This window comes from Cervus canadensis, chromosome 7 (assembly GCF_019320065.1).
Source record: "Cervus canadensis isolate Bull #8, Minnesota chromosome 7, ASM1932006v1, whole genome shotgun sequence".
NCBI lineage: Eukaryota > Metazoa > Chordata > Mammalia > Artiodactyla > Cervidae > Cervus > Cervus canadensis.
In genome coordinates this window covers 14,815,396-14,843,102 of record NC_057392.1, presented here as the reverse complement: position 1 = coordinate 14,843,102, position 27,707 = coordinate 14,815,396, and the positions used below count along the sequence as shown (strand labels likewise).

General features: G+C 36.1%; 1 protein-coding gene across 2 annotated transcripts in view; it reads left to right on the top strand.

The window, feature by feature from the left end:
* The window catches only part of DNAJC13 (DnaJ heat shock protein family (Hsp40) member C13), a 152,751-nt gene that overhangs the window by 48,284 nt on the left and 76,760 nt on the right, over positions 1-27,707 (top strand). For both annotated transcript variants that reach the window (XR_006270511.1, XM_043474402.1), the window contains exons 6-20: positions 6,162-6,362; positions 8,881-9,087; positions 9,179-9,274; positions 9,637-9,728; positions 11,195-11,361; positions 11,470-11,549; positions 11,632-11,801; positions 12,266-12,365; positions 14,762-14,869; positions 15,588-15,743; positions 16,496-16,552; positions 18,985-19,106; positions 21,313-21,388; positions 24,270-24,365; positions 25,136-25,279. Coding sequence is in view for 1 of the 2 variants with exons in the window: in XM_043474402.1 (XP_043330337.1) it covers positions 6,162-6,362; positions 8,881-9,087; positions 9,179-9,274; positions 9,637-9,728; positions 11,195-11,361; positions 11,470-11,549; positions 11,632-11,801; positions 12,266-12,365; positions 14,762-14,869; positions 15,588-15,743; positions 16,496-16,552; positions 18,985-19,106; positions 21,313-21,388; positions 24,270-24,365; positions 25,136-25,279 (1,872 nt within the window). In the remaining variant the exon portion in view is untranslated. The remainder of the gene's footprint in view (positions 1-6,161; positions 6,363-8,880; positions 9,088-9,178; positions 9,275-9,636; positions 9,729-11,194; positions 11,362-11,469; positions 11,550-11,631; positions 11,802-12,265; positions 12,366-14,761; positions 14,870-15,587; positions 15,744-16,495; positions 16,553-18,984; positions 19,107-21,312; positions 21,389-24,269; positions 24,366-25,135; positions 25,280-27,707) is intronic.

Sequence of the window (27,707 nt, the reverse complement as noted above, 5' to 3'; positions counted from 1 at the left end):
TGACTGAGAGACTGATCATGCTCACACTCACTGGGTCTTGCCGATAATGAAGGTTTGCGTGGTGCAATGACAGCTTTCAGGAAGTAATTATTGCTTATTAGAGTCTTAACTTTTCCAGGCCTTCTCTAGACATGTTATAGCAGCATTTAAAGTAAATCTAAGTCTTCTGGGGAGGGGAAATGGGTGCTGATGCTTTTCTTTCGCTCCCTTAAAATATGGAATTTCTTTCCATGACAAGGTATTGCTTATATAATAGGGGTGGGGGATCCAGAGTAATGTGTAAATGCATAGCACTGTCCAGAGCTCTGGCTTCTGGCAGAAGGCAGGACCTGAATTCTAATATGCTGGCAGTACCATTCCCTTGTTTTTTAAAAGCCCTCATCCTTTCTATGGGCATTCTGTTTTGTGTTTTAGTATCTGAGAAGCCTCACTGATCTCAACTCAAGCAAATGCTTGGTTGCCAGGAGCCATTTAAAGTAGCTTAATGGTTTTTGGTGAGCTCCTTGCTACTTATACATGATAAGCCACAATCACATTTCTATAAATCATAATTTAGTACACTTATTTTAATTATGTTAGTATGTGACTTTTCTGTATAGCTCATCTATTTGGAAAACAACTGCTTCCTAAAGCATATTTATAGATTTTGTTATAAGTTCCCTTTTATATATGTTAACTTCAGCAACTTAATATTTTTCGAACTTTTTGGTGGAAACAATATCCCTAGAAGATAGCCCGAAGGGCAGCAGTTTTATATAAGTTGAATTTGGTCTAAGGCTTCCCATTGCTCCTAGATATACTCTTAAATCAGGTTCTCTTAAGACTGTCTTGGCCACCACAATCCTGAAGGACAGTGATTTGTTTTCTTGGCAAATCTCACTGCTTTACAGTTGATTTCCTTCTGAAAGAATGGAGAATATCCTGCAGAGTGGGCTGAGACATGTAAACCAGCATAGTTGGGAAAAGCACCAACTTTTGTGACCTCCCTTCCCACCAAATTTTGTGACCCACTTCTGCTGGAAAGGTGTGGTACTGCTCCATCCTTTAGTTCAGAATCAAGGCTTTAAATATATTCTTGGGTTAATGCAGGCCCTTTGGTCTTTCTGCAGAATTCCTTTTATGAAACTGTCATGTGCATGATGCCGTAGCTCAGTAATGCTGAGGGGATTGATGGATATGATTCTGTGAACCTCATTGCTGGGTTTAATGTTGGGAGGTGGAGATACTTATTATCTAATGTCTTACTCTCTTTTCTGAACACATGCAAGAGAATTTCTCTGCCATTTTAGTATGAGAAGTAGTTGTATTTTTGAGCAGCAACCAGTTTATTTTTACCTCAAGAATCATGTAACTGACCATGCATTCCACTTCATATTGATGGGTAGAGAACTTTATGGAGTTTTTGGGTCAACAAGGGAATCTTCATTTCACATCTGACATTTTGTTATTCTGTTTTCTCTTGGCCTCATTTTGCCTTTATTTTCAGTTTTTCTGTATACATCATTTTGGTTATCAGCCTCAACTAAATGTTTTTTTCTAAGAATAAAACTGGGGAGTAATTGGATGTTCACCCTTGTAATTATTTCTGATACTAAGTTCTTTAATTTATAAAGGAATGTTATCTAAATAGAGCTTCCCAGACAGCGCTAGTGGTAAAAAAAAGTGCTTGCCAATGTAGGAGACATAGGAGATGTGGGCTAGATCCCAGGACTGGGAAGACCGCTAGAGAGGGAAATGGCAACCTACTCCAGTATTCTGGCCTTGAGAACCCCACTGACAAAGGAACCTGGCAGGCTCCAGTTGATGAGGTTGCAAAGAGTCAGGCACGACTGGCACCAGTTATCTAAATCAAATTTTACTTGCTAATGTGATCAAACTTCTAAAGATGACTTCCCAGTGGTGTGTATTTAGAAAAGCCTACAGTCAAACTGAGGCTTCAGCTTTTTTGTGTGTATAGAAAAAAAATCTACATCACTTCATGACAAATAGAAGGTGAAAAAATAGAAGTGGTGACAGATTTTATTTTCTTGGGCTCTAAAATCACTGTAGGCGATGACTGGTGCAGTGAAATTAAAAGATGTTTGTTCCTTGTAAGGAAATCTTTAACAAACCTAGAATGCATATTGTAAAGCAGAAACGTCATTTTGCCAATAAAGGTCCATATAGCCAAAGCTATGGTTTTTCCAGTAGTCATGTAGGGAGGTGAGAGTTTGACCATAGCAAAGGCTGAGCACTGAAGAACTGATGATTTTGTATTATGATGCTGGAGAAAACTCTTGAGAGTCCCTTGGACAGCAAGGAGATCAAATCAGTCAATCCTAAAGGAAATCAACCCTGAATATTGGAATATTGGAAAGACTGATGCTGAATCTCTAATACTTTGGCCACCTGATGTGAAGAGTGGACTCATTGGAAAAGACCTTGATGCTGGAAAAGATTGAAGGCAAGAGGAGAAGGGAGCAGCAGAGCCTGAGATGGTTAGATAGCATCACCAACTAAGTGGACATGAATTTGAACAAACTCCAGGAGATAATGGAGGACAGAGAAGCCTGACTTGCTGCAGTCCATGGGGTCGCAGAGTCAGACATGACTGAGTGACTGAACAACAGGAAAAATATCTACATTGATATATTGAACTAGCTTGGGTTATTTAAATTAAATACCCTGAAGTGTCACTTATCTCTTTACCGTATCTAACTTGATTAAAAGAATCCATCAGCAAAAGTTGAAATATTTTCTCCAGTGGAACTCCTTCAAAGTAACTTCTATTTAAGATTTCCCTTAAGATTTGCATGCGGGTGACTTAAAACTGTTTCACAACTCAAACCTTTGTTAATTTTAAAAGGATATACTGTCTTTTCATACTGTTCATGGGGTTCTTAAGGCAAGAATACTGAAATGGTTTGTCATTCCCTTCTCCAGTGGACCACATTCTGTTAGAATGAACAGTATGAAAAGGCAAAAAGCTAGGACACTGAAAGATGAACTCCCCAGGTCTGTAGGTGCCTAATATGCTACTGGAGATCAGTGGAGAAATAACTGCAGAAAGAATGAAGGGGTGGAGTTAAAGCAACACCCAGTTGTGGATGGGACACGTGATAGAAGCAAGATCCAATGCTGTAAAGAGCAAAATTGCATAGGAACCTGGAATGTTAGGTCCATGAATCAAGGCAAATTGGAAGTGGTCAAACAGGAGATAGCAAGAGTGAACATCAACTTTCTAGGAATCAGCGAACTGAGATGGACTGGAATGGGTGAATTTAACTCAGATGACGATTATATCTACTACTGTGGGCAGGAATCCCGTAGAAGAAATGGAGTAGCCATCATGATCAACAAAAGAGTCCGAAATGCAGTACTTGGATGTAATCTCAAAAACGACAGAATGATCTCTGTTCATTTCCATGGCAAACCATTCAATATCATGGTAATCCAAGTCTATGCCCTGACCAGTAACACTGAAGAAGCTGAAGTAGAACAGTTTTATGAAGACCTACAAGACCTTTTAGAACTAACACCCAAAAAGGATGTCCTTTTCGTTATAGGGGACTGGAATGCAAAAGTAGGAAGTCAAGAAACACCTGGAGTAACAGGCAAATATGGCCTTGGAGTACAGAATGAAGCAGGGCAAAGACTAATTGAGTTTTGCCAAGAGAACGTACTGGTCATAGCAAATACCCTCTTCCAACAACACAAGAGAAGACTCTACACATGGACATCACCAGATGGCCAACACCGAAATCAGATTGATTATATTCTTTGCAGCCAAAGATGGAGACGCTCTATACAGTCAGCAAAAACAAGACTGGGAGCTGACTGTGGCTCAGATCATGAACTCCTTATTGCCAAATTCAGACTTAAATTGAAGAAAGTAGGGAAAACCACTAGACCATTCAGGTATGAGCTAAATCAAATCCCTTATGACTATACAGTGGAAGTGAGAAATAGATTTAAGGGACTAGATCTGATAGAGTGTCTGATGAACTATGGACAGAGGTTAATGACTTTGTACAGGAGACAGAAGACCATCCCCACGAAACAGGAATGCAAAAAGGCAAAATGGCTGTCTGAGGAGGCCTTACAAATAGCTGTGAAAAGAAGAGAAGCGAAAAGCAAAGGATATACCCATTTAAATGCAGAGTTCCAAGGAATAGCACAGAGAGATAAGAAAGACTTCCTCAGTGATCACTGCAAATAAATAGGGGAAAACAATGGAATGGGAAAGACTAGAGATCTTTTGAAGAAAATGAGAGATACCAAGGGAGCATTTCATGCAAAGGTGGTCTCAATAAAGGACAGAGATGGTATAGATGGTATGGACCTAACAGAAGCTGAACATATTAAGAAGAGGTGGCAAGAATACACAGAAGAACTGTACAAAAAAGATCTTCACAACCCAGATAATCATGGTGGTGTGATCACTCACACTCACCTAGAGTCAGGCATCCTGGAGTGTGAAGTCAAGTGGGCCTTAGGAAACATCACTACGAACAAAGCTAGTGGAGGTGATGGAATTCCAGTTGAGCTATTTCAAATCCTAAAAGATGATGCTGTGAAAGTGCTGCACTCAATATACCAGCAAATTTGGAAAACCCAGCAGTAGCCGCAGGACTGGAAAAGATCAGTTTTCATTCCAATCCCAAAGAAAGGCAATGCCAAAGAATGCTCAAACTACTGCACGATTGCACTCATCTCACATGCTAGTAAAGTAATGTTTAAAATTCTCCAAGCCAGTCTTCTTCAGTACATGAACCGTGAACTTCCAGATGTTCAAGCAGGTTTTAGAAAAGGCAGGGGAACCAGAAAAAAGCAAGGGAGTTCCAGAAACACATCTATTTCTGCTTTATTGACTATGCCAAAGCCTTTGACTGTGTGGATCACAATAAACTGTGGAAAATTCTGAAAGAGATGGGAGTACCAAACCTCCTGGCCTGCCTCTTGAGAAACCTGTATGCAGGTCAGGAAGCAACAGTTAGAACTGGACATGGAACAACAGACTGGTTCCAAATAGGAAAAGGAGTACGTCAAGGCTGTATATTGTCACCCTGCTTATTTAACTTATATGCAGAGTACATCATGAGAAATGCTGGGCTGGAAGAAGCACAAGCTGGAATCAAGATTGCCGGGAGAAATATCAGTAACCTCAGATATGCAGATTACACCACCCTTATGGCAGAAAGTGAAGAAGAACTAAAGAGCCTCTTGATGAAAGTGAACGAGGAGAGTGAAAAAGTTGGCTTAAAGCTCAACATTCAGAAAACTAAGATCGTGGTATCTGGTGCCATCACTTCATGGCAAATAGATGGGAAAACCATGGAAACAGTGGCTGACTTTATTTTTGGGGGGCTCCAAGATTACTGCAGATGTTGATTGCAGCCATGAAATTAAAAGACGCTTATTCCTTGGAAGGAAAGTTATGACCAACCCAGACAGCATATTAAAAAGCAGAGACATTACTTTGTCAACCAAGGTCCATCTAGTCAAGGCTATGGTTTTTCCAGTAGTCATGTATGAATGTGAGAGTTGGACTATAAAGAAAGCTGAGCACCAAATAATTGATGCTTTTGAACTGTGGTGTTGGAGAAGACTCTTGAGAGTCCCTTGGGCTGCAAGGAGATCCAACCAGTCCATCCTAAAGGAGATCAGTCCTGGGTGTTCATTGGAGGGCCTGATGTTGAAGCTGAAACTCCAATCCTTTGGTCACCTGATACGAAGAGCTAACTCAGTTGAGAAGACCCTGATGCTGGGAAGGGTTGAGGGCAGGAGGAGAAGGGGACAACAGAGGATGAGAAGGTTGGATGGCATCACCGAATCAATGGACATGGGTTTGGGTAGACTCCTGCAGTTGATGATGGACATGGAGGCCTGGTGTGCTGCGGTCTATGGGGTCACAAAGAGTCGGACACGACTGAACAGCTCAACTGATACTGATACTGTCTTTAGTTAGCCTAAACATATTTAATTGAGTAAACATAAACCTCCAAATGACCAAAGTAAAAATGTCTTTAGCAATTTGGATAGTAGCTCTAAATATTTATAATATTTAGATTTTTTATTTTTTGTTGTTTTTTTTTTTCTGCAGTGGGTGATACATTAAATGTAATGGTGTTTTATGGTAACCTTAAATATGAATTTTAAAGTATTATTATTTTTCTCTGTAGAGATATAACTGCTATAAGCATCACTGGAGTGATACAAGAAAACCTGTCATTTTGGAAGTAACACCAGGAGGCTTTGACCAAATTAACCCTGCAACAAACAGAGTCCTCTGTTCCTATGACTATAGAAATATTGAAGGCTTTGTAGATCTCTCTGATTATCAAGGAGGGTTTTGTATACTTTATGGAGGATTTAGTAGATTGGTAAGTAGTGTTTTTAAAAAGTTATTTTAAAAGAGACATGACTATTTGAAGGAAAGCTGAGTTTTTACACTTAATTTTGAAATTTCCTTTGAGTCCTCTGGAAGGAAGTATGGTATTTTGAGTGCAGGCTTTGGTATCAGAGAGATGTCAGCTTGAATTTCAATTTGCAGCTCTCTAAAATGTGGAGAATAATATGTGTATGTCTTAGGTTTTTGTTTTTATTTTTTTGATCAAATGAGATACTTAATGTAAAATGCTTAGCACAGTATGTAGCTTAATGTTAAATAAACTGATTACAGTTTTATTTTCATTAGTATTAACGTCTTACTTGAAAGTTTTTAAACTTTCTTTGAAAAGTTATGTTAAAATCTCTTTTTTTTATAGTTTTCTTTCCTTTGTCCAGCTATTTGTAATCTGAAATCTGAATAGGCTTTGAAACTTCCAATTTGGAGTTCATCACATGTTTTTGTCTTAAAATTCTGAGTTACATGTAAATTTGGGGGCACAGCAGAAACCCCTTAAGGTGCTGAGACCGTGTTTGTTAATTGGCAGTAGAAACAGAGCTTTAAATTATTACCATTTTTTTTTAATAAGAAACATCTGCCTTTCTTGATTAAACCCCATACCTCAAAAATGAGCATTAGAGTGTCCAGATGGAAAGGCTCAGCTGAACTTACTCTCAGAGTCCTTTCTGTTGAGATTTTAAATCCTGTAGCTACCTTACTATCCTGGGAACACTACTCCCGAGATTTAGTGTTCTGTAGACAAATTTTCCATCCCTGGATAGCAGAAACAGGGCAAGTCTTTTGGATATACAAGAGGCTAAGTGTAGCAAAAAGAAAAGAGAATGATGGATGGGGTGAACGATCTGATTTACAAAACATGTTAGCTTCTTCAGAGTTATAGGCCTTGTCCCATTCTCACTCTACCCAGATGGTGGGTACCATCCTAGTGTCCCTCATCTAGGAATGTGCCTATGGACATTTTGTTATTGCTGAGTCTAGACCCAAAAGATGAATGATCCAAGAGAAAATTAGTTCCTTTTCATACCCTGAAGCAGCCTAAAACCTCCTGTCATAGTCCTGCCCAAAGGTTTGTCTCTTCCCTGGGTGGTAGAAGTTTATAATGATTAACCTCTTGGTGGAAAACATATCTAATTATAGTAATATGGCTTCACAGATCTTAACAGAATCACATTAATTCATCAGGTCTTCCAATGCATAAGGTAAACATTAAAGATAAGAATTGTGACAGTCCTCAATTACCAACATGTTCTATTGCTTCTTGGCATCAAGCAGTTTTAATTTAATTTTTTTTACATATGCTACTTTTATTAAATGACAGGTGACATCAAACTTGGTAACCTTAATGTATAGATCCATGGGTATAACTTGGCTTCACATTGTAATCACCTAGAGAGTTTTTTTAAGCCCACTGTGCCTTTGGCTCATTTTCTGAAGATACTGATTCAATTAATATAATGGGAGGCCTAGCAATGGCAATTTTTAAAACTCCAGAATGGAGCTGAACATTCAGGCAAGTTTGGGAACACTTTTATTCATAGTATTGTATGTGGCAACGTGCCTCAGAGTTGAAGGTGCATACAGATCAGCTGGGGCATCTTGTTCAGTCTCAGATTTTGATTCCATAGGATTGAGGTTGGAACTGAGATGCTATACATCTAACAGGCTCACAGGTGGTGCTGACTTTACTGGTCCTTGGACCACCATTTGAGTTGCAGGAGGCTGAGCATACTATCTGCCTTTTAAAAAACACTAGCTAAAATAAGTCAATTCACTACAGGTATGAGACCATGACAGATTCATTCAAGAAACTGATACCTTCTGCATCCATAGTGACTGAGATAAGCTGTTGGAAATGAAATCAGGTTTTAAAACATGATCTGATCCAATGTTTCTCAACAGGGTAGTTCATGGCATTCTGGGCAGGACAGGTCTTTCTTGTGGGATTCTCCTATCCTGCCCTTCACGGCATTTTTGGCCTCCAGGTACCACATGCAAGTAGCCATACCTTATCCTTAATACACTCTGGAGATTGGTTTGTCATATTCATAGGCCAGTGACTTGGTGAGCATTTAAGCATTTTTTAAGATAATCTTGCAAGAAAGCCCATTGTATAAAAACAGATCAAGTCAGAGCTACCTTAGTTGAAACTGGAATTCTGTCCACCATAGTACCCAGCACCTCCATTGGACTTGGCTGGGTTTCCTGGGGCCTCTTTTGGAGCCCCAGAGTGGTATTTTCCACACAGGGATGAGAACCAGACTCCGAGAATTTATGAGATAGTTTCCTTTCAGTGATTATTTTCAAGGCTTTATATTTCAGACTTTGATTTTAATTTAACAATCAGCCACAACATACTGCTTATTTACTTCTGATAAGATCTACCTTTTTTTCTCCTAGAATTTCTCTTTCAGGCACTTTCCTATGAGTTGATTCACTATGGTCATACTTTAATTATTTCAACCCTAACATTTTAAATTTCAAAATTTATGCAGCATTTATTTGCATCAGAGCAAAGAGAAGAAATTATCAAAAGTGCAATAGATCATGCTGGCAACTATATAGGTATTTCATTGCGGATCAGAAAAGAACCTTTAGAATTTGAGCAATATTTGAATCTTCGATTTGGCAAATACAGCACTGATGAATCCATCACATCTTTAGCAGAGTTTATAGTCCAGAAGATATCACCTAGACATTCGGTAAGCTCATATGTTAAAAGTGAAAATTTGTTCATCTGATTTTGACATTTTTTTTCAATAATTTTTTAATATATGTCGATTTTGTTTGAAGGAACCTGTAAAAAGAATTCTAGCGCTTACAGAAACATGTTTAGTAGAACGTGATCCAGCAACCTATAATATTGCAACATTGAAGCCCTTAGGAGAAGTAAGTTTCAGTTAATAGTTTAAATGAGATTCTTTCTGTTGATATATTAGAATCATTTTCTTTCTGTTTTAATATTTTTTATGCCTAAAGAATAGGAAACAATCTATATTTAATTTTTCATTGTATTTATTGATCTTAGAACAATGAATATTGCAATATTTGTTTTTCAAGTATATAATGAAAACTTTATTAATTATTATATGAAAACTTGAATGAGACTTTTAAGCAGCTCTTAAATTCTGATATTATAAACAAGTTACGTTTTTAAACATTGACTTTTGTCAACTAAATGATGTGTAGTTTTCTAATGGAATACCATAAAATTAACATCTTTCATGGAACTTGTTTCTTGTGTTCCTTAGGTGTTTGCATTGGTTTGTGACTCAGAAAATCCACAGCTTTTTACCATTGAATTTATAAAAGGCCAAATACGGAAATACTCCTCAACAGAGAGGTATTTTTTTTTAATTCATCTGGTTTTTGAGATCTTAGTATGTGCAAGGCAGAGTGCTTCATCAAAGAGGAAAAACAAAGATAAATTTTATCTAGAACTTTAAAATTACGATGAAGAAAAAGGCAACTTGATTTTGTTGCATATTTAAAATATCCTTCATTTAGTTTTCAAGTTTCTAAGAGTATAAAAATGGTTACTTGGTATTAAATCAAAGGATGGAAAATAAAGTATGTTTCTGAAACTTACACTTTTTAAGTATTTAAAAATAATACCTTTCACTTTCATTCTTAAATGTTTGAATAATGGTAGCCAGTTCCTTTGATAAAAATACACTCAGTGCAGCAAACACCACATGGTAAAACAGCTGAACCTGTATACAGGTTTTGTGTGGGTGTGTTTTAAACTCCTTTAGGTGACTACAAAGGGAGATAGTCACTGGAGCATATGGTAAGAGTTTGTTGAGTTTTGTAAGATGTAAGAAACTGCCAAACTGTATTCCTAAAGTGGCTCTACCATTGTGCATTCCAACCAGCAGTGAATGAGAGTTCCTGTCGCTCCACATCCTTATCAGCGTTTGGTGGTGTCAGCATTTCAGATTTGGCCATTCTAACACTAATGTTGTGGTACCTTGTTTTAGTTAGCATTTTCCTGATGTCATATGATGTAAAGCGTCATAAAGGACTTTGGATCGTTTTTTTTTTCCACTTTAATTTTGTTTTGGGGTATAGCCAGTTAACAAAGTTGTGACAGTTTCAGGTGGACAGCAAAGGGACTCAGCCATACATATACATGTATCCATTCTCCCCCACACCCTCCTCCCACCCAGGCTGCAGGATTGTTTTTTTATTGGGTTATTCTTTTTATTGTTGAATTTTAAGAGTTCTTAGTGTATTTTGGGTAATGGTCATTTATCAGATATGTCTTTTGTAAATATTTACTCCCAACTTGTGGCTTGTCTTTTTAGTCTCTTGATGAAGTTTCTTGAATAAGTAAAGCTGTAGAGAAAGAAGCAGATAAATGGTTTCCTGGGGTTAGGGAGTTTTTTGCAAATGGGCACAAGGAAACTTTTTGGGGTGATGGAAATGTATAAAAACTGGATTCTGGTAATTATTGTACAATTGTGTAAATCTATGAAACATTACCAGACTCTACATTTTAATTGAATGACTTTTGTGATTTGTAAGTTATCTCTCAGTAAAACTGTTAAAGATAATCTTAAAATTAGAAAACAAGAGGAAAATGTTAACAATTCATTCCTTTAGTAGCTTGTACATGATATCGAACAGGAAAGTGAAGGACTAGTATTGGAATGTCAGGTTCTCTCCTGCCACTTCTCTTCAGGACTTCCCTTGTACCCAGGGTGCTCCCCTGAGCAGGTTACCTTCTAAAGGGCCTATGCTACTTTCTAAATGAAAATCTCCCTAGATTATCAATCCTAAAACCTTTTTATTTTTAACTTTGCTTAGAGATTCCTTATTAGCAAGTTTGCTGGATGGAGTAAGAGCCTCTGGTAACAGAGATGTTTGTGTGAAAATGACATCAACTCATAAAGGTCAGCGATGGGGGTTACTCAGCATGCCTGTCGATGAGGAGGTAGAGAGCCTTCATCTCAGATTCTTGGCTACACCTCCAAGTAAGTATTGATTTAACTATAATTTCATTTCCATCCATCTACTTAACAATAAATAAGAAATAACAGTGCAGACCTCTAAATCGTTTTGAATCATTCATTTCCTTACAGATGGAAACTTTGCAGATGCTGTATTCAGGTTCAACGCTAACATTTCATATAGTGGAGTTCTGCATGCAGTGACGCAGGATGTAAGATAAATTGTATCATAATTTGTTCATTGTCATTAATTTTTGGTGTAGAAACTTTTTTGAAATACTCTTCCTCACCTAGGGTCTCTTCTCAGAAAACAAAGAAAAACTGATCAATAATGCCATAACGGCATTATTGTCCCAAGAAGGGGATGTTGTTGCTTCAAATGCAGAACTTGAAAGTCAGTTCCAGGCTGTGAGGAGGCTTGTGGCTTCCAAAGCTGGTTTTCTAGCTTTTACTCAGCTTCCAAAGTAAGTTGCCTTAATTTTTTTTTTTTTTTTATGAGAATTTGAAAAACTCAAAATAGCAAATAATCAACAAATTTACCTCTTTATATCTGATTAAACTTGTTACTTTTTAATATGGTAATATAATAGTTTCTATTCATGAGATATAAAAAAGCAAGATGAATGAATGGAAATGATATTGCTGACTCTTACTTATACATTCACCCATGATATTACTGACTCTTGTTTTAGTGAATTTGAATGGGAAGTTCAGATTCAAGTCTTGTAGCTTTAATCAACCTTCAACCCCCCCGCCAAAGGAAAAAAATTATGAAGACTGTTATGTTCTAGATATGGGATTCAGAATATGTAATTGCTGTAGTAATGTAGTAGAAACTTAAAATAGCTTACTATGTTATATTTTTATAATAAAATAATAGAATGATGCTCTGGTGTTGCTACTATATGCTGCTGTTTTGTTCCATGAGGTTTCGGGAGCGTCTTGGAGTGAAGGTAGTAAAAGCACTCAAGAGGAGCAACAATGGAGTAATCCATGCAGCTGTTGACATGCTCTGTGCCCTCATGTGTGTAAGTACTGGTTTTTTCTCAAGGAAACTGATTCTAAGTGACTGATGATTTAAATTTCCACAAACCTAGATTTTATTGTTTCCACTAAATTCAATGTTTCTATATTTCCTAACTTGCTCTTATAGTCATTTACTTATTCAAATAAACATTTGTTTAGCACAGCCTATAAACTAGGCACTGTGCTGATTACAAAAAGAAATACCAAGATGTTAAGACAAATTCCTTCCCTGAAATTGCTGGCAGTCTAGTAAGGTAAGCATGTGTATATAATTGTATACATAGTAGGGGCCATGGGATCCCTAAAAAGCAGCACTTGATTCTGGTTTTGTGATGAGAAGATAAAGAGTTCTAGGTTAGTCTTTATGGAATATGTTACACTTGATCTGAATCTTAAAGGGCAGGTAGATATTTTGTAGTTGTGAGAAGACTTTCCTAAGGAAGAATAATTAGCGTATGCAAAAGTTTATTTGGGGAGCGAAAAATAATTGAATATGACTGGATCATAACGTATGAATGGGGGCACACAGGTTTAGGAGTACAGCTAGAGATGTGTGCAGAGACCATCATAAAAAGCCTTTTGTATCAAGGAAGCTAGTTTTGTATGCTTTATAGTAAAGAAAACTGATTTTTTCAACAGAAGAGTGGTAACATGTCAGTTCTGGAATTTTAGAAAAGTCATGGATGGTATGTGAAGTATAGATGAGAGGTCAAGTTAGAGGCACGGAGAGCAAATTATCATGTAAGAAACGAAATGCTGAAGTAGGATGGACTAAAGAAGGCACATTTGAAAGCTGTTTGAGAGGTAAAACTCTAATTTGCCGACAGTTGTTATAGGGAGAAAGCTGTAAAACTTTGACATTTTTGGTTTATTTCAATTTTGTGTAGAGTATACATTCCTTATAGTAAGTATTTTAGGCAGACTTAGTGGTATATATTAAGCATAAGTAATCACTTGAATGTGTTAGTTGCTCTGTTGTGTCTGGCTCTCTGCGACCCCATGGACTGTAGTCCATCAGGCTCTGCTGTCCATGGGATTCTCCAGGCAAGAATACTGGGGTGGGTAGCCATTTCCTCCTTCAGGGGATCTTCCCAACCCAGAAGATGAACCCAGGCCTCCTGCATCACAGGCAGATTCTTTACTGTCTGAGCCAGCAGGGAAGCCCTTGTATAAAACCTTGTATAAAATCACTTGTATAAAACCTTGCATTTATTCCCCAAAGTGGATTTTATTACCTTTATTAAAAGTAATTCCATTACAGAATTAGTGAAGGACTTCCCTGGTGATCTAGTGGTTAAGAATTCACTTGCCAGTGCAGTGGACCCAATTCAATCCTTGGTAAGGGAAGATTCTACTTAGCTGCCACAGGGCAGCCAAGTCTGTGCTCTACAGTTACTGAACCCCACACTCTCTGGAGCCTGCAAGCCACAACTACGGAAGTCCATGCTCCCTCAAGCCAGTGCTCCACAACAAGAGAAGCCACCATGATGAGAAGCCTGTGTACCACAAGTAGAAAGTAGCCCCCCACTTGCTACAACTAGAGAAAGCCTGTGCACAACAATGAAAAGCCCAGAACAGACAAAAATGCATAAATAATTTTAAAAAGAATTAGTGGAGGTGGGAGGGGGGATCGGGATGGGGAATACATGTAAATCCATGGCTGATTCATGTCAATGTATGACAAAACCCACTACAATATTGTAAAGTAATTAGCCTCCAACTAATAAAAATAAATGAAAAAAAAAAGAATTAGTGGAAAAACTAGAACAAAACATAATAGTAGCATGAAATAATTTTGCATGAATTATCTCATTTGAGCTTCATAATAGTCCAATAAGATTAGTATTTTTATTCCATCTTTATAGCTGAGGAAAATGAAACTGAGAGAGTTAAAATAATGTAACTGTCTAAGGTTGGCTGTAGTCAGTAGCAGAATTAGAATTTGATCTTTACTCCTAACTGTCATGCTGGAATCCTTTTTATGCTCTTAGTTTATTCCAATTGTCAAAAGAGAATCATCTTGAGACAAGGAAGTATTTGCTGCTAATTTTAATACTTACTTTAAAATGCTAAGTTTATCATTTCAAATTTATATTATAAAATTGGGGGAGGCAGAATGGGTGTTATTTGCTTTTTAAGAGGGAGATCTATGACTTATTCTCTCAAAAGTACCCTGTGCAGTACTGTCTACCCTTACTTGTTAGGCAGATTATCCACAGTCTCATCAGACCCAGGAGAAGTCATCACTTCTGCCGGCTCATCTTATCACAAGTTTCCTTTCTGCCTTAAATTTAAAGGATGTGGTTTTTAGCTCTTTCAGTGTTCAGTGAGTACTCTTTATAAATAACTTTTATGTGATGCAACTGCTTATGAATTTATCACTGTTTTTAATCGATAGCCCATGCATGATGACTATGATTTAAGACAAGAACAGCTAAACAAAGCTTCTCTTCTCTCTTCAAAGAAGTTTCTGGAAAACTTACTGGAGAAATTTAATTCCCATGTGGTGAGTTAAAGTTAAGTTTGTCTTAATGAGTGATACCATACAGATTGAAGATGTTCTGGAAGTACAACATGGACAGTTTTTATTCTGTTTTGTTTTAAATTGTGGCTCTCATTTCAGTATTGGTTACAGTTCAGCTTGCTCACTTACTTATTTTATTACTATAAAATAGTGTCTTAAGACTATTTAATTATTTAGGAAAGGATAAATTGCAAAGCCTTTAACTTTTTAGTTATGTCCCAGATTTTTGCTTTTCTGTTCGCTTTAAAGCGAATAAAATGTCATTATGAAATAATTTGCTTTAAAAAAGGCTAATAAAATCTTTATTCCTCAATCATTGGTTAACAGTTTTGGAGATGGGCAGTCTGTAACACCTAAAAGGAATATGAACAGATTGCCAGAGCTTTGCAGGTGTTATCCAAGATTGCCTTTTATACAAATATACATTAACATTAGTTATACATGTTTGAGGAGTCTTGGTTAGTCTCTTGAAATCTGACTGAATTTTAACTTTTCTTTTTGAGATAAGCACTGGATATACTACATTAGTAAAACAAGTACTGCTTCAAGTAGTACTTATGTTGAGAGCACTTTAAAACTCATGTTGGGAAATTAAATGTTTACCTCTAAGATAATAGGATAACAGAAAATCCCCATTATTAGCTGTGTTTTAAGTGAAGCTCTCTGTGCTAAGCCAAGGTAATATGTTGCTTTGTTTCAGGATCATGGGACTGGTGCCCTAGTTATTAGTTCACTCTTGGACTTCCTTACTTTTGCCCTGTGTGCTCCATATAGTGAGACAACAGAAGGGCAGCAGTTTGATATGCTCTTGGAGATGGTAGCATCCAATGGAAGAACACTCTTTAAACTCTTTCAGGTGAGAGCTTACACTTTCATCAGGTAACAACTAATCCGAGAGAACCACTTTTCGGTCAGTTTGTTTTTAAAATAATATGTGTGTGCTTCTGTGGTAATCTAAATGAATATAGCCTAGTATGTTATCGTATTAGAATATTTCACTGATTTCTTGGTATTTCACGTAGAACTCTATTGATGGCTTTTGATCAATATTTGATTCTGTTGCCCTTCTTTTCCATCTTAAAAGTAGTGAAAAACTGATTTTTTTCCTGTGGTCAACTCAAAGTTCTCTTTTCTTTATAAATTTCCAAATTTTAAGGTGAGCTTTAGCAGGGCCATTCATTGGCAATTGAAAATATTTATTTCATATAATGCCATCATGTTTATTATGTACATTTGTGTATATGATATTTATATTTATAAATGTCTATTTCTGCTATTTTAATATCATAATTATTTGATATTTATCATTCTAATAAGTAGAATATATATAATTATTCACATTAGTGCTAGCTGCTTCTACTTCTGTAAACTCTGTTTTCTGTATCTGTAAAGCTATATTGTAAGAATAGCTAAAATTTTTAAACCAAACTCTGAACTGACTAGTAGCTTTTTACTAATTTTATGGCTTAAAAGGGTGAAAGGGTTTCACTTTCAATTTTATGGCTTAATACCTTGCATAAAACTGTGTATCCCTCTTAAGAGTAACCCCTAAATATGTTGGAATAAAGCTCTTTTATCCTGTGATACTTTTTTCTCCCTGTTTTAAAGCATCCTTCCATGGCAATTATAAAGGGAGCTGGATTGGTTATGAAGGCAATAATAGAGGTGAGAAAACAATTTTGAAAGTTCAACTTACTTGAATGTTGATTGGCTATTTTAACTTGGGCTGACAAAGTTACTTTCGGTCTTTTATGGGAAATATGCAGCATTTCTGGATAAGAAAAGTAATTTTAAGTCTTTATATTACTTTTAAACTAGTTGCAACAACAATCCTTCAATAATAAACTAAGAATTTAAAGTTCTTAAGTAAGTAGATTTAGAGCAAATGAATTTTTCTGGTCCTCCATTATTTGTTTTATTTTAAAAGAAAAGTTAGCATTCTTTCTCTCTTCCTCTCTTTTGGGGATGGTAGTGGTGATGGTATTGAAACTTCATTCAGGTACTAAGTCTGTATGGAAATATGTTAATGGAGTTAGTTTATAGCCAAGTAGTATTAAATAAATATTGTAACAAAAAGTTCCTTATGCTAACCTGCATATGTATTTAAACCCCAGAGATCAGGACATGATATTGTTGGACGTGAGCTCTTGCTTCTCCAGGATAGTTGCTTTAGCTTTATATGTTTTTTCTGGGGCTCACCTGGTAGCTCAGGTGGTAAAAAGAATCCGCTTGCAATGTAGGAGACCCCAGTTTGATTCCTGGGTTGGGAAAATCCCCTGGAGAAGGGACAGGCTACCCACTCCAGTTTACTTGGGCTTCCCTGGTGGCTCAGATGGTGAAGAAGCCACCTGCCCTGTGGGTGATCTAGGCTCGATCCCTCAATTGGGAAGATCGCCTGGAGAAGGGAATGGCTACCCACTCCAGTATTCTTACCTGGAGAATTCCATGGATAGAGGAACCTGGCAGGCTGCAATCCTTGGGGTCGCAAAGAGTCAGATACAACTGAGCAACTTTGTATAGATAGATAGATAGATATTTTTTAGAAGATGAGATTGTGGCTATGAATATGAACTTACATGCTAGATGTTTACAGTATCAGTCTAATGGCTTTTGAATTTTTATGTACTTTTGTTGTCATAATTGGATAAAATGTAAGAGTGTTCCTTTTGTCAAAAAACTCTGCCATTATAGTTCATAAATATAACAAGTAGCTAAATAATAAGCACAGTATTAGTATACTCTTAAACAGCTATTGAAAATTGTATATAGACTTAGATTGGTTGGAACATCAAAGTTTATTTGAATTTTTAGTGTATACGTGAAATAAAAGTGAATTGTCCCCTTTAGCTAATGGGTTCTATGCTTAATATTAGCTTCCAAAGTAAGTGCCAACATCTCTCACTTACAGAGCCTGAAGTCGCCAAGGACAGTTAGGACCATGAGACCATACCAAAGAGTCTTCCTGGATTTGATCCATTAATATATTACCATTCATTCAGAGATTTTTAATGAGTGCCAGATATAACCAAAGGCCATTTTGACTTCAGTACAAGCCACAGGTGTCAGATTCCTAGCCAGTTATTAGAGCAGTGTCTGTGTAAGGAAGGCTTTTTTAATTCACAACAAGATCCTGGCAGGTATCTTAAGTTGCTATTTTCTGATTGTGAAAGCAGTGTATGATCTTTTTAAGTTTAAAGTATTGGGTTTTTCAGAAAAAACACAAGGAACAAATAAATCACCTTCATCACCTTACACTCATGTTGGGAAATTAAATGTTTACCTCTAAGATAATAGGAGACAAGAGCTGTTAGTTTTCTGGTGAATTTCCTCTCAGACCATGTTCAAAATTATATATGTACATATACATACTATGTATATTTGTATACATAGTATGTATATTTAAATACATACTACATTTGTATCAAACGATATATGTACATATTCATACTGCATGTACATTTGTATACTTCTGAATCTTCAGTTATACTATATACTTGTACTTTTTTTCAGTAGCATTGTATTTTTACTTTTTCACACATCATAAATATCACAGTGCTTGAATTCATAGCTTTGTTTATCTTTGGTTAGTAGTCCTATCTATCCTACCCTTTTGTAAAAGTAAGTCTAAATAAGCAGAGTGAAATCAGAATAGAAAGAACTACCTCACATCGCATCATTCTTTTTTAAAAAAAATAAAGAGTTGTATTCACCATAAAAGTGAATATATCTTTACCAACAAGAGCAAGCAGGTTTGCAGATGCCTTTGGTAGGAATTGCTGATTTCTGTAAGTCACCTCTCCCCTTTATTGGCTGATATATACTCAAGGAATTAACCTAATTTTAAAGTTAAGCAATGTATAATTCATGAAGTAACTATATCTTGGAACATTAAAACCTTATTCCAAAGGCAAATAATATTTCTAAATGACTTATACTATTATTCACCTATGTTATTTTTGGATAATTGGAGTTGCATATTTAATTTTTATTGCATTGTATACTGAATAATTATTTTATCTAGAGATGTAAGATTAACAAAATTAAAATAGCTTGCTTTAGATTGTTGCTTTAGGGATCATCTTACCCTTTTTCCAAAGGAAGGTGACAAAGAAATTGCTACAAAAATGCAGGAGCTTGCCCTAAGTGAAGGTGCCTTACCTCGACACTTGCATACTGCGATGTTTACCATAAGCTCAGATCAAAGGATGCTTACAAATAGGTAGGTTAAATTTAATTTGCTATCAGTTAACTTGTTTAGAGAAGGGGTTTAGATATTACATAAAACAGAGTGTTTGGATTATACAAATGTTGCATTTTCTTTTGATTCACCTAGTTCTTGTCCTTTCCTTATGGAAAGATTGTACCCAAAGATCATTGTCCCCGTCCCTGCATAACTGGGGAGGAAAAAAATAAAGCTGCTTTTTTCCCCCCACTCTCTGCTCATCAAGCTCTACACCGCATAGTCATGGGACTGGAACATGGAAAAGAGTGCTTTGTAGCTTATGGAACTAGAACCACATGTCCCCAAGGCTTTTCTCCATATATTTCTTCCTGGCTATCTTGTATGTAGCTAACCCATCTAGTGATTTTTAAATAACTTTGGTCTGTTAGGTACTCTAAGAATAAAGAAAACTTCAGTATCTAGCCAGCCTTACCTAATCAAGCCTATCCTAAATCTCTTGCAGTTAAACAATTTTCCCTTAGGCAAATCATCTTTTTTTACAAAAATCCTTCAAATAAGAGGAAACACACAAATCTGTTTACTCCCTGCCATATGAATTCCAGCTCTTTTCATTTTTCTTTATAATTCCTGATGTAATATTTTAATCATGTTCTTTTTGGCTTTTTAAAATAATAGTGTAAATTGATGACTTATGCTTACTTTATTATAGAAATATAAATTTCATTTATTTATCACCTATGTTTGGTTATTGGCTACTGTAGTATGCTGCTCTGCCAGTAGTTTTCTGTTTTTACTATTATGAGAAGCTATCTGCATCCCTTACTTGAAAATACTAGCCATAGAAGTAGTGTTCAGTGTTGCCTGTGAAAACAAAAAGATATAAAAAGAAGGTTATTTCCTTGATGTACTGCCTTATGTATTTGCTAAGATATTACATAGTAGAGACTATTTAATATCTTATTCCATTAAACCCCCATGTTAGCCCTTTCCTGTTTGTTTTCCTTTTTATTAATCAGTTTAATCAGTTGCATTCCCCACTGTGATCAGTAACAATATTGAAAAACTGTCAAATTATAATAGAAATACTATTTATCATTTGCGTTGCTTTATCTTTTATAAATTGCTGCTATAAAATGTTACCTCTTATCTCTAATTAAAATCTTTTTAGGAATCATTGATACGATACTTAGCAAATGCCAGTGAAGGAAATTATGTGTTATTACTTCAATATGTTAATAGGCTTCCAGAGAAGACATACAGTGAACAGTTTTAGTAGTGATTTTTGTTTTTTTGGTGTCAGAACAAAGCACAGTTTGGGTTTTCTTATTAAACTGCTTTCTTCTGGTAGTGTAACATAAATGCCCCTAAGTGGTTATTTGGTCATTCCCCTCACAGGATTCATCCTCATTCTTATTGCAAATGGCAGTTGAATCCCTACCAAAGCATAGAAGGGTCTGTGGTGAATAAAATGTATTCCCTGTTATGAGAAGCTTCCAGTCTGGGTAACAGATATCATCATGGGGATTAAGATTAATAAATGACTAAGTCCTAGATTCAACGTGAATCTTAGATTCACACTTTGAATCAAAATATTCTTTTAGCTCAAAAGTGCTTTTTAAGTCTTTGTTCAGACTTCAAAATTGAAAATATTTTCTATCTCTAACCTTGCCAAGAAGTATATATTAGAATATAGTTGACTTTTGCTCATGTTCAGAATTCCAAAGAATTCCAGAATAATGTGATCACTATAGCAGGACTTGTAATTCAAACTAATTATATTATCAAGTCTGATTGTTCCCCTGTCTTTAAAAATATGTGGTAAGAACTTACCTCTTCATGTTCAGCTCTATTCAAAATTGGTGAGTTCATCAAGGAAGCATTTTAATTTGAAGAAAATATTAAAATGTTAGTAGTATTTGAATTACTAACTATACATCTCAAGTTAAAATATTAATTTTTAGTATTTAACATCAGAATGATTTTTTCCTTAATTTTTATTGGAGTATAGTTGATTTAGGCTGTTGTGTTAGATCCACATGTACAGCAGAATGACTCAGTTATATATATATATCCCCTCTTTTTTAGATTATTTTCCCATGTAGGTTATTACAGAGAATTGAGTAGGTACAATTTTTTTTTTAACTGTAGTCTTATTTCTTACTTGATATGTTGTTCTTAAAAATTCCTTTTTGTTCTAGCTGAGATAAAGCAGCAAACCTTTCTCAACGTCTGCTTTTTTCAGACAGCTAAGTAGACATTTAGTTGGACTCTGGACAGCTGATAATGCAACTGCAACAAACTTGTTGAAACGCATTTTGGTAAGTCAGTTGAATATATGTTCCTACCCAATAAAATTACATTGATAAGTTATTTATACGGTTAAGGGTTGGGGTGGTTTCTTTTTTTTTTTAGTTTGTCTGTTTGTTTTTAATATAAAAGATACTAATCGAAGGAGTTATCATATAATAAGTGTTATCCTCAATAGCTAAATCATCAATTCAGTTCAGTTGATAAGACGTGTCCATCTCTTTGTGACCCCATGAACTGAGACACGCCAGGATTTCCTCTCCGTCACCAACTCCCAAAGCTTGCTTAAATTCATGTCCATCCGGAAGGTGATGCCTTCCAACCATCTCATCCTCTGTCATCCCCTTCTGCTGCTTTCAAACTTTCCCAGCATCAGGGTCTTTTCCAGTGAGTCAGTTCTTCGCATCAGATGGCCGAAGTATTGGAGTTTCAGCTTTAGCATCAGTCGTTCCAATGAATATTCAGGACTGATTTCCTTTAGGATTGACTGGTTGGATCTCCTTGCAGTCCAAGGGACTCTCAAGAGTCTTCTCCAACACCACAGTTCAAACACATCAATTCTTCGGTGCTCAGCTTTCTTTATAGTCCAACTCTCACATCCATACATGACTACTGGAAAAAATATAGCTCTGACTAGATGGACCTTTGTTGGCAAAATAATGTCTCTGCTTTTTAATATGCTGTCTAGGTTGGTCATAACTTTTCTTCCAAGGAGCCGGCGTCTTAATTTCATGGCTGCAGTCATCATCCACAGTAATTTTGAAGCCCAAGGAAATAAAGTCTGTCACTGTTTTCCACTTTTTCCCCATCTATTTGCCATGAAGTGATGGGACTGGATGCCATGATCTTAGTTTTCTGAAAGTTGAGTTTTAAGCCAACTTTTTCACTTTCTTTTTTCACTTTCATCGAGAGACTCTTTAGTTCTTCTGCCCTTTCTGCCATAAGGGTGGTGTCATCTGCGTATCTGAGGTTATTGATATTTCTCCTGGCAATCTGATTCCAGCTTGTACTTCACCCAGCCTGACATATTTTGCATGATGTACTCTGCATATAAGTTTAATAAGCAGGTGACAATATACAGCCTTGATATACTCCTTTCCCAATTTGGAACCAGTCTGTTGTTCCTGTCCGGTTCTAGCTATTGCTTCTTGACCTGCATGCAGATTTCTCAGGGGGCAGATGAGGTGGTCTGGTATTCCCATCTCTTATAGAATTTTCCACAGTTTGTTGTGATCCTCACAGTCAAAAGACTTTGGCATAGTCAATAAAGCAGAAGTAGATGTTTTTCTGGAACTCCCTTATTTTTTCTGATGATCCATCAGATGTTAGCAATTTGATCTCTGGTTCCTCTGCTTTTTGTAAATCAAGCTTGAACATCTGGAAGTTCACAGTTTATGTACTGTTGAAGCCTGGCTTGGAGAATTTTGAGCATTACTTTACTAGTGTGTGAAATGAGGGCAATTGTATGGTAGTTTGAACATTCTTTGGCATTGTCTTTCTTTGGGATTGGAATGAAAACTGACCTTTTCCAGTCCTGTGGCCACAGCTGAGTTTTCCAAATTTGCTGGCATATTGAGTGCAGCACTTTCGCAGCATCATCTTTTAGGATCTGAAATAGCTCAACTGGAATTCCATCACCTCCACTAGCTTTGTTTGTAGTAAAGCTTCCTAAGGCCCACTTGACTTCACACTCCAGGATGTCTGGCTCTAGGTGAGTGTCACACCATCATAATTATATGGGTCATGAAGACACTTTTTATATAGTTCTTTTGTATCTTCTTGCCACCTCTTTTTAGTATCTTCTTTTGCTGTTAGGTCCATACCATTTCTGTCCTTTATTGTGCCCATCTTTGCATGAAATGTTCCCTTGGTATCTCTTATTTTTTTGAAGAGCTCTCTAGTCTTACCCATTCTGTTGTTTTCCTCTATTTCTTGCATTGATCACTGAGGAAGGCTTTCTTATCTCTTCTTGCTATTCTTTGGAACTCTGCATTCAGATGGGTGTATCTTTCCTTTTCTCCTTTGCCTTTACCTTTGCTTATTTTCTCAGCTATTTGTGAGGCCTCCTCAGACAACCATTTTGCCTTTTCGCATTTCTTTTTCTTGGGGATGGTTTTGATCACTGCCGCCTGTACAGTGTCACGAACCTCCATCCATAGTTCTTCAGGCACTCTGTCAAATCTGATCCGTTGAATCTATTTGTCACTTCCACTGTATAATCATAAGAGATTTGATTTAGGTCAAATCTGAGTGGTCTAGTAGTTTTCCCTACTTCAATTTAAGTCTGAATTTTGCAATAGGGAATTCATCTGAGCCACAGTCAGCTCCTGGTCTTGTTTTGCTGACTGTATAGAGCTTCTCCATCTTGGCTGCAAAGAATATAATCAATCTGATTTTGGTATTGACCATCTGGTGATGTCCATGTGTAGAGTCGTCTCTGTATTGTTGGAAGAGGGTGTTTGCTATGACCCGTGCATTCTCTTGGCAAACTCTATAGCCTTTGCCCTGCTTGGTTTTTTTTGGTGTTAAGTCTAGAAGGTCTTGTAAGTCTTCATAGAACCGTTCAGCCTTTTCGGCATTAGTGGTTGGGGCATATACTTGGATAACTGTGGTATTGAATGGTTTGCCTTGGAAACGAACAGAGATTATTCTGTTGTTTTTGAGATTGCACCCAAGTACTGCATTTCAAACGCTTTTGTTGACTGTTAGGGCTACTCCATTGCTTCTAAGGGATTCTTGCCCACAGTAGTAGATACAATGATCGTCTGAATTAAATTCGCCCTTTCCAGCTAAATTATCGTGTTAAATTATTTGGTGTTTGAAGGCTAGATTTTGTGTGTGCAGTTGTTTTGAAAATGGATTGTATATCTTGTTTTTTCTTGTTGTTTTTAGCCCCCAGGCTTGCTGGCATATTTGGACAGCTCCGATCCAGTTCCTGAGAAGGATACTGATAGGATGCACGTTAGAGATAATGTGAAAATAGCAATGGTAAATATCCTTGTCCTAAGTGTTTTTTCAGTATGAAAAGAGTACTCTTTTGTGAAACACTCTTAAATAGTAGTGTTCCTTTAAGTAATTACCGTTCACAACTTGATTGAAGTAAAATTTACATCCCCAAAATTTTACCTATTTTTAGTGTACAGTTCTATAATCTTTAGAATTAAGCAATTATCACCAGAATCTAATTTTATGAATAGTAATAATCTTGTATTTTTTCCTCTAACTCAGCATATAGGCACATTAAATAATGGATTTTTTAAAAATTTGTTTCAAATGTATAAAGTAAAAACACATAATATATAATTGATAAATGGTGAAAGAGGCTAACACTGAAAAAATTAATCTAGGTACGGCTTTTTTCCTTTACAAAGCAGTCTTAATTATTACTGTTGGCTATCTTTGAGAAAATTACTTAACGCCTTTCAAGATATGCTGTTGTAATGATGTCATATAATAACAATTTGAATGTGTTTGTTTCCTTTCTTCACCTCATTTCTCTGTCTGCACCCATCTCCCACTTAATATCTTGCTATCCCTCTAAAAGTATTCATCTTGAAAAATAGAAAAGTTAAGCTTCCTTGGACAAAATATATAATATGTTGTGGAAATGTTCACTTTGTTTTTCCACTGTTTAGTTGGTTTGTTTGTTTTTCTGACTATTTGTTTAATCGTGTAAAATGGTGTGACTCACTCTAATTATATTTTTAAAATAAATTCACAAATATAGGACTGTAATCGAATTCAACATTATTTAATAGGATCAGTATGGAAAATTTAATAAAGTTCCAGAGTGGCAAAGACTAGCTGGAAAAGCTGCTAAAGAAGTTGAAAAATTTGCCAAAGAAAAAGTGGATCTTGTCTTAATGCACTGGAGGGATAGAATGGGCATTGCACAAAAAGAGGTAACAATGAAATCTTCTTCTGAACTTCTAAGACTTCCCTGTATCCTAGGTTACTTCAGTTGTCACTGTTCATAGAGATGGTAGTCAGATACTTTTGACGAAACACCTGAAGAAATATCACCTAGTTCTGATTATATTTTATATAAATTCTTCGTAATTAATAGTTTTATGAATCAGTGGTTAGGATTTTAATTATTTAGTATAAAATTGCACTCTTGGGCTTCCCTGGTAGCTCAGAATGTAAAGAATCTGCCTGCAGTGCAGGAGACCTGGGTTCAATCCCTGGGTTGGAAAGATCCCCTGGAGAAGAGCATGGCAACCCATTTCAGTATTCTTGCTTAAAGAATTCATGGACAGAGGAGTCTGCTGGGCTCGGGTCCATGACAGTGGAGCCTGGCAGGCTCTAGTCCATGGGGTCACAAAGAGTCGAACATGACTGAGCAACTGCCACTTTCACTTTCCATTCTTAATTTTTCTTCTGTGACTTAACAGTTTCCATACTTCTAAATTCATATATATCTTTTTCCTTCCTTCTTTGAACTTGTTTTGTTTTCTATTCAAATAAAATTGCCCTTCTTGTTTAGCTTTTTTGAGACAGATATTTTGAAAATAAGGTTAACGTTGTTAAATTTACTGTGTGTACTTAAATTTCATTATTCCTCAAATCACGGTCAGATCTGAAACAGTTTGTTTCATTCTTCCGGGTGTAGTATGTGCTAGAGACCTCATCCAGTAATGTTCATCCTTCTGTCTAAGATGGAATGTACAGTGGTTGAAAATGGTTTAAGGTTTCATGTAAAAGTTGACTTGATCTCAGATTTTGTTGACCACATTTGTATTCTTTCCCGTGAACCATCTCTTTATTTATGGTAGCTGTTTTCTTATTCAAGGAAAGTAATATGTTTCTAAAAACAAATAGGTTTCTTAACGAATTTCCAGAATATCTAAACATAAGGCATCAGGTACACCGGAACAGAAATATTATTATCTTATGTGTCTATCTGAAATTGAGACCAAAATTCAGTTCTTTAGAACCTGAGCATAATGCTGCTGCTGCTGCTGCTGCTAAGTCGCTTCAGTCATGTCTGACTCTGTGCGACCCTATAGACAGCTCCTCTGTCCCTGGGATTCTCCAGGCAAGAATACTGGAGTGGGTTGCCATTTCCTTCTCCATGAGCATAATGAGTTAATGTTAATTTGAATGAGTGACATATCACTATAAAGAATCAATAGATAGGCTTTCGAATGTCTAGGATAGTAAAAAGACTGAACTTTGAATTGGTTAACCTACATCTGAGCCTGGTTCTGTCACTTACTAACCCATACGGTAAGTTAAGGGTTTTCAGAATTTTATTTTCCTCTTTCATAAAATAAGAAGAGCAGTACCTCTCATCTCTGTCCTTTGAGGTTGCTTTGATGTACAAGAAAGTTAATATTAAAAGTACGTATAATAAAAGGCAATACGTGTCATGATAATATTGCTATAGCATTTGAAAATTGAAAGGCTTTAATATGAATGATTTTCACAGTTATTAAAAATAGCAAGCTTCTGGGTTCAGGTAGTTAAACCCATTGCTGAAATAATAGCTGTTTCAAGCTGTTGGGTGTAATTATACAGAAAATAAGTTTTTGCATCAGATTTCATACATAACATTTATCCAGTATAAAATTGAACGCAAAGCTATTTTAGCTAGAAATGTGGATGGCATCTATTATTTAAAGATAACAATTCAGATGGAAAAGAAATATTTTTATTTTCAGTAATGTTTTTTCAGTCAGTTGGTTTCATTTACATTAGGTATTATCTAAAGTGCTAACCAAATAATGACACCAAATATTAATATGCTAGTCAATAAATTATTGTGGTAGTAAACTAATTATTTCTGCCAGAGTACTGTTTTCAACATTAATTTCTTTATGAAACAGTGAATAATCTTTGTGACTACTTTATTCATGGAAATATTAATATCAAAATATCTAATTAATGAGCTTCAACTGAAGTCTGAAAATTAATCATTGTCCAGATTAACTGTTTAGTCTTAAAATAACCTGCATTTCTTATGTAATCAGATTGTTTAGGAAGTCAGTTCCATTTGTGGCTGGTGTTCTGTGTTGGGTTAATAATAACCTTTGGCTAATGTATAGAATTATTTTTTTCTTGTTTATATTATGTAAATTTGTTTACAGTTTAGGGGTTTGTTTAGCCAGTTAGAGCTTTTAACCTAAGTCTCTAAATCAGTCAGCTTAGTTTATGACAAGCTGGTTGTCCTTTTTCTGCATCGTGTTTACATTTTTATAACTCTAGACTCCCAGCTTTTTCTCCTGAGGGCAGGGGAAATTGAAGATAGTATTACTTAATTGGAGGTTTTAAGGAAAGGTTTGTCATTAAAACTAAAATTTTGAGCTATTTATATACTTTATTCAAGTC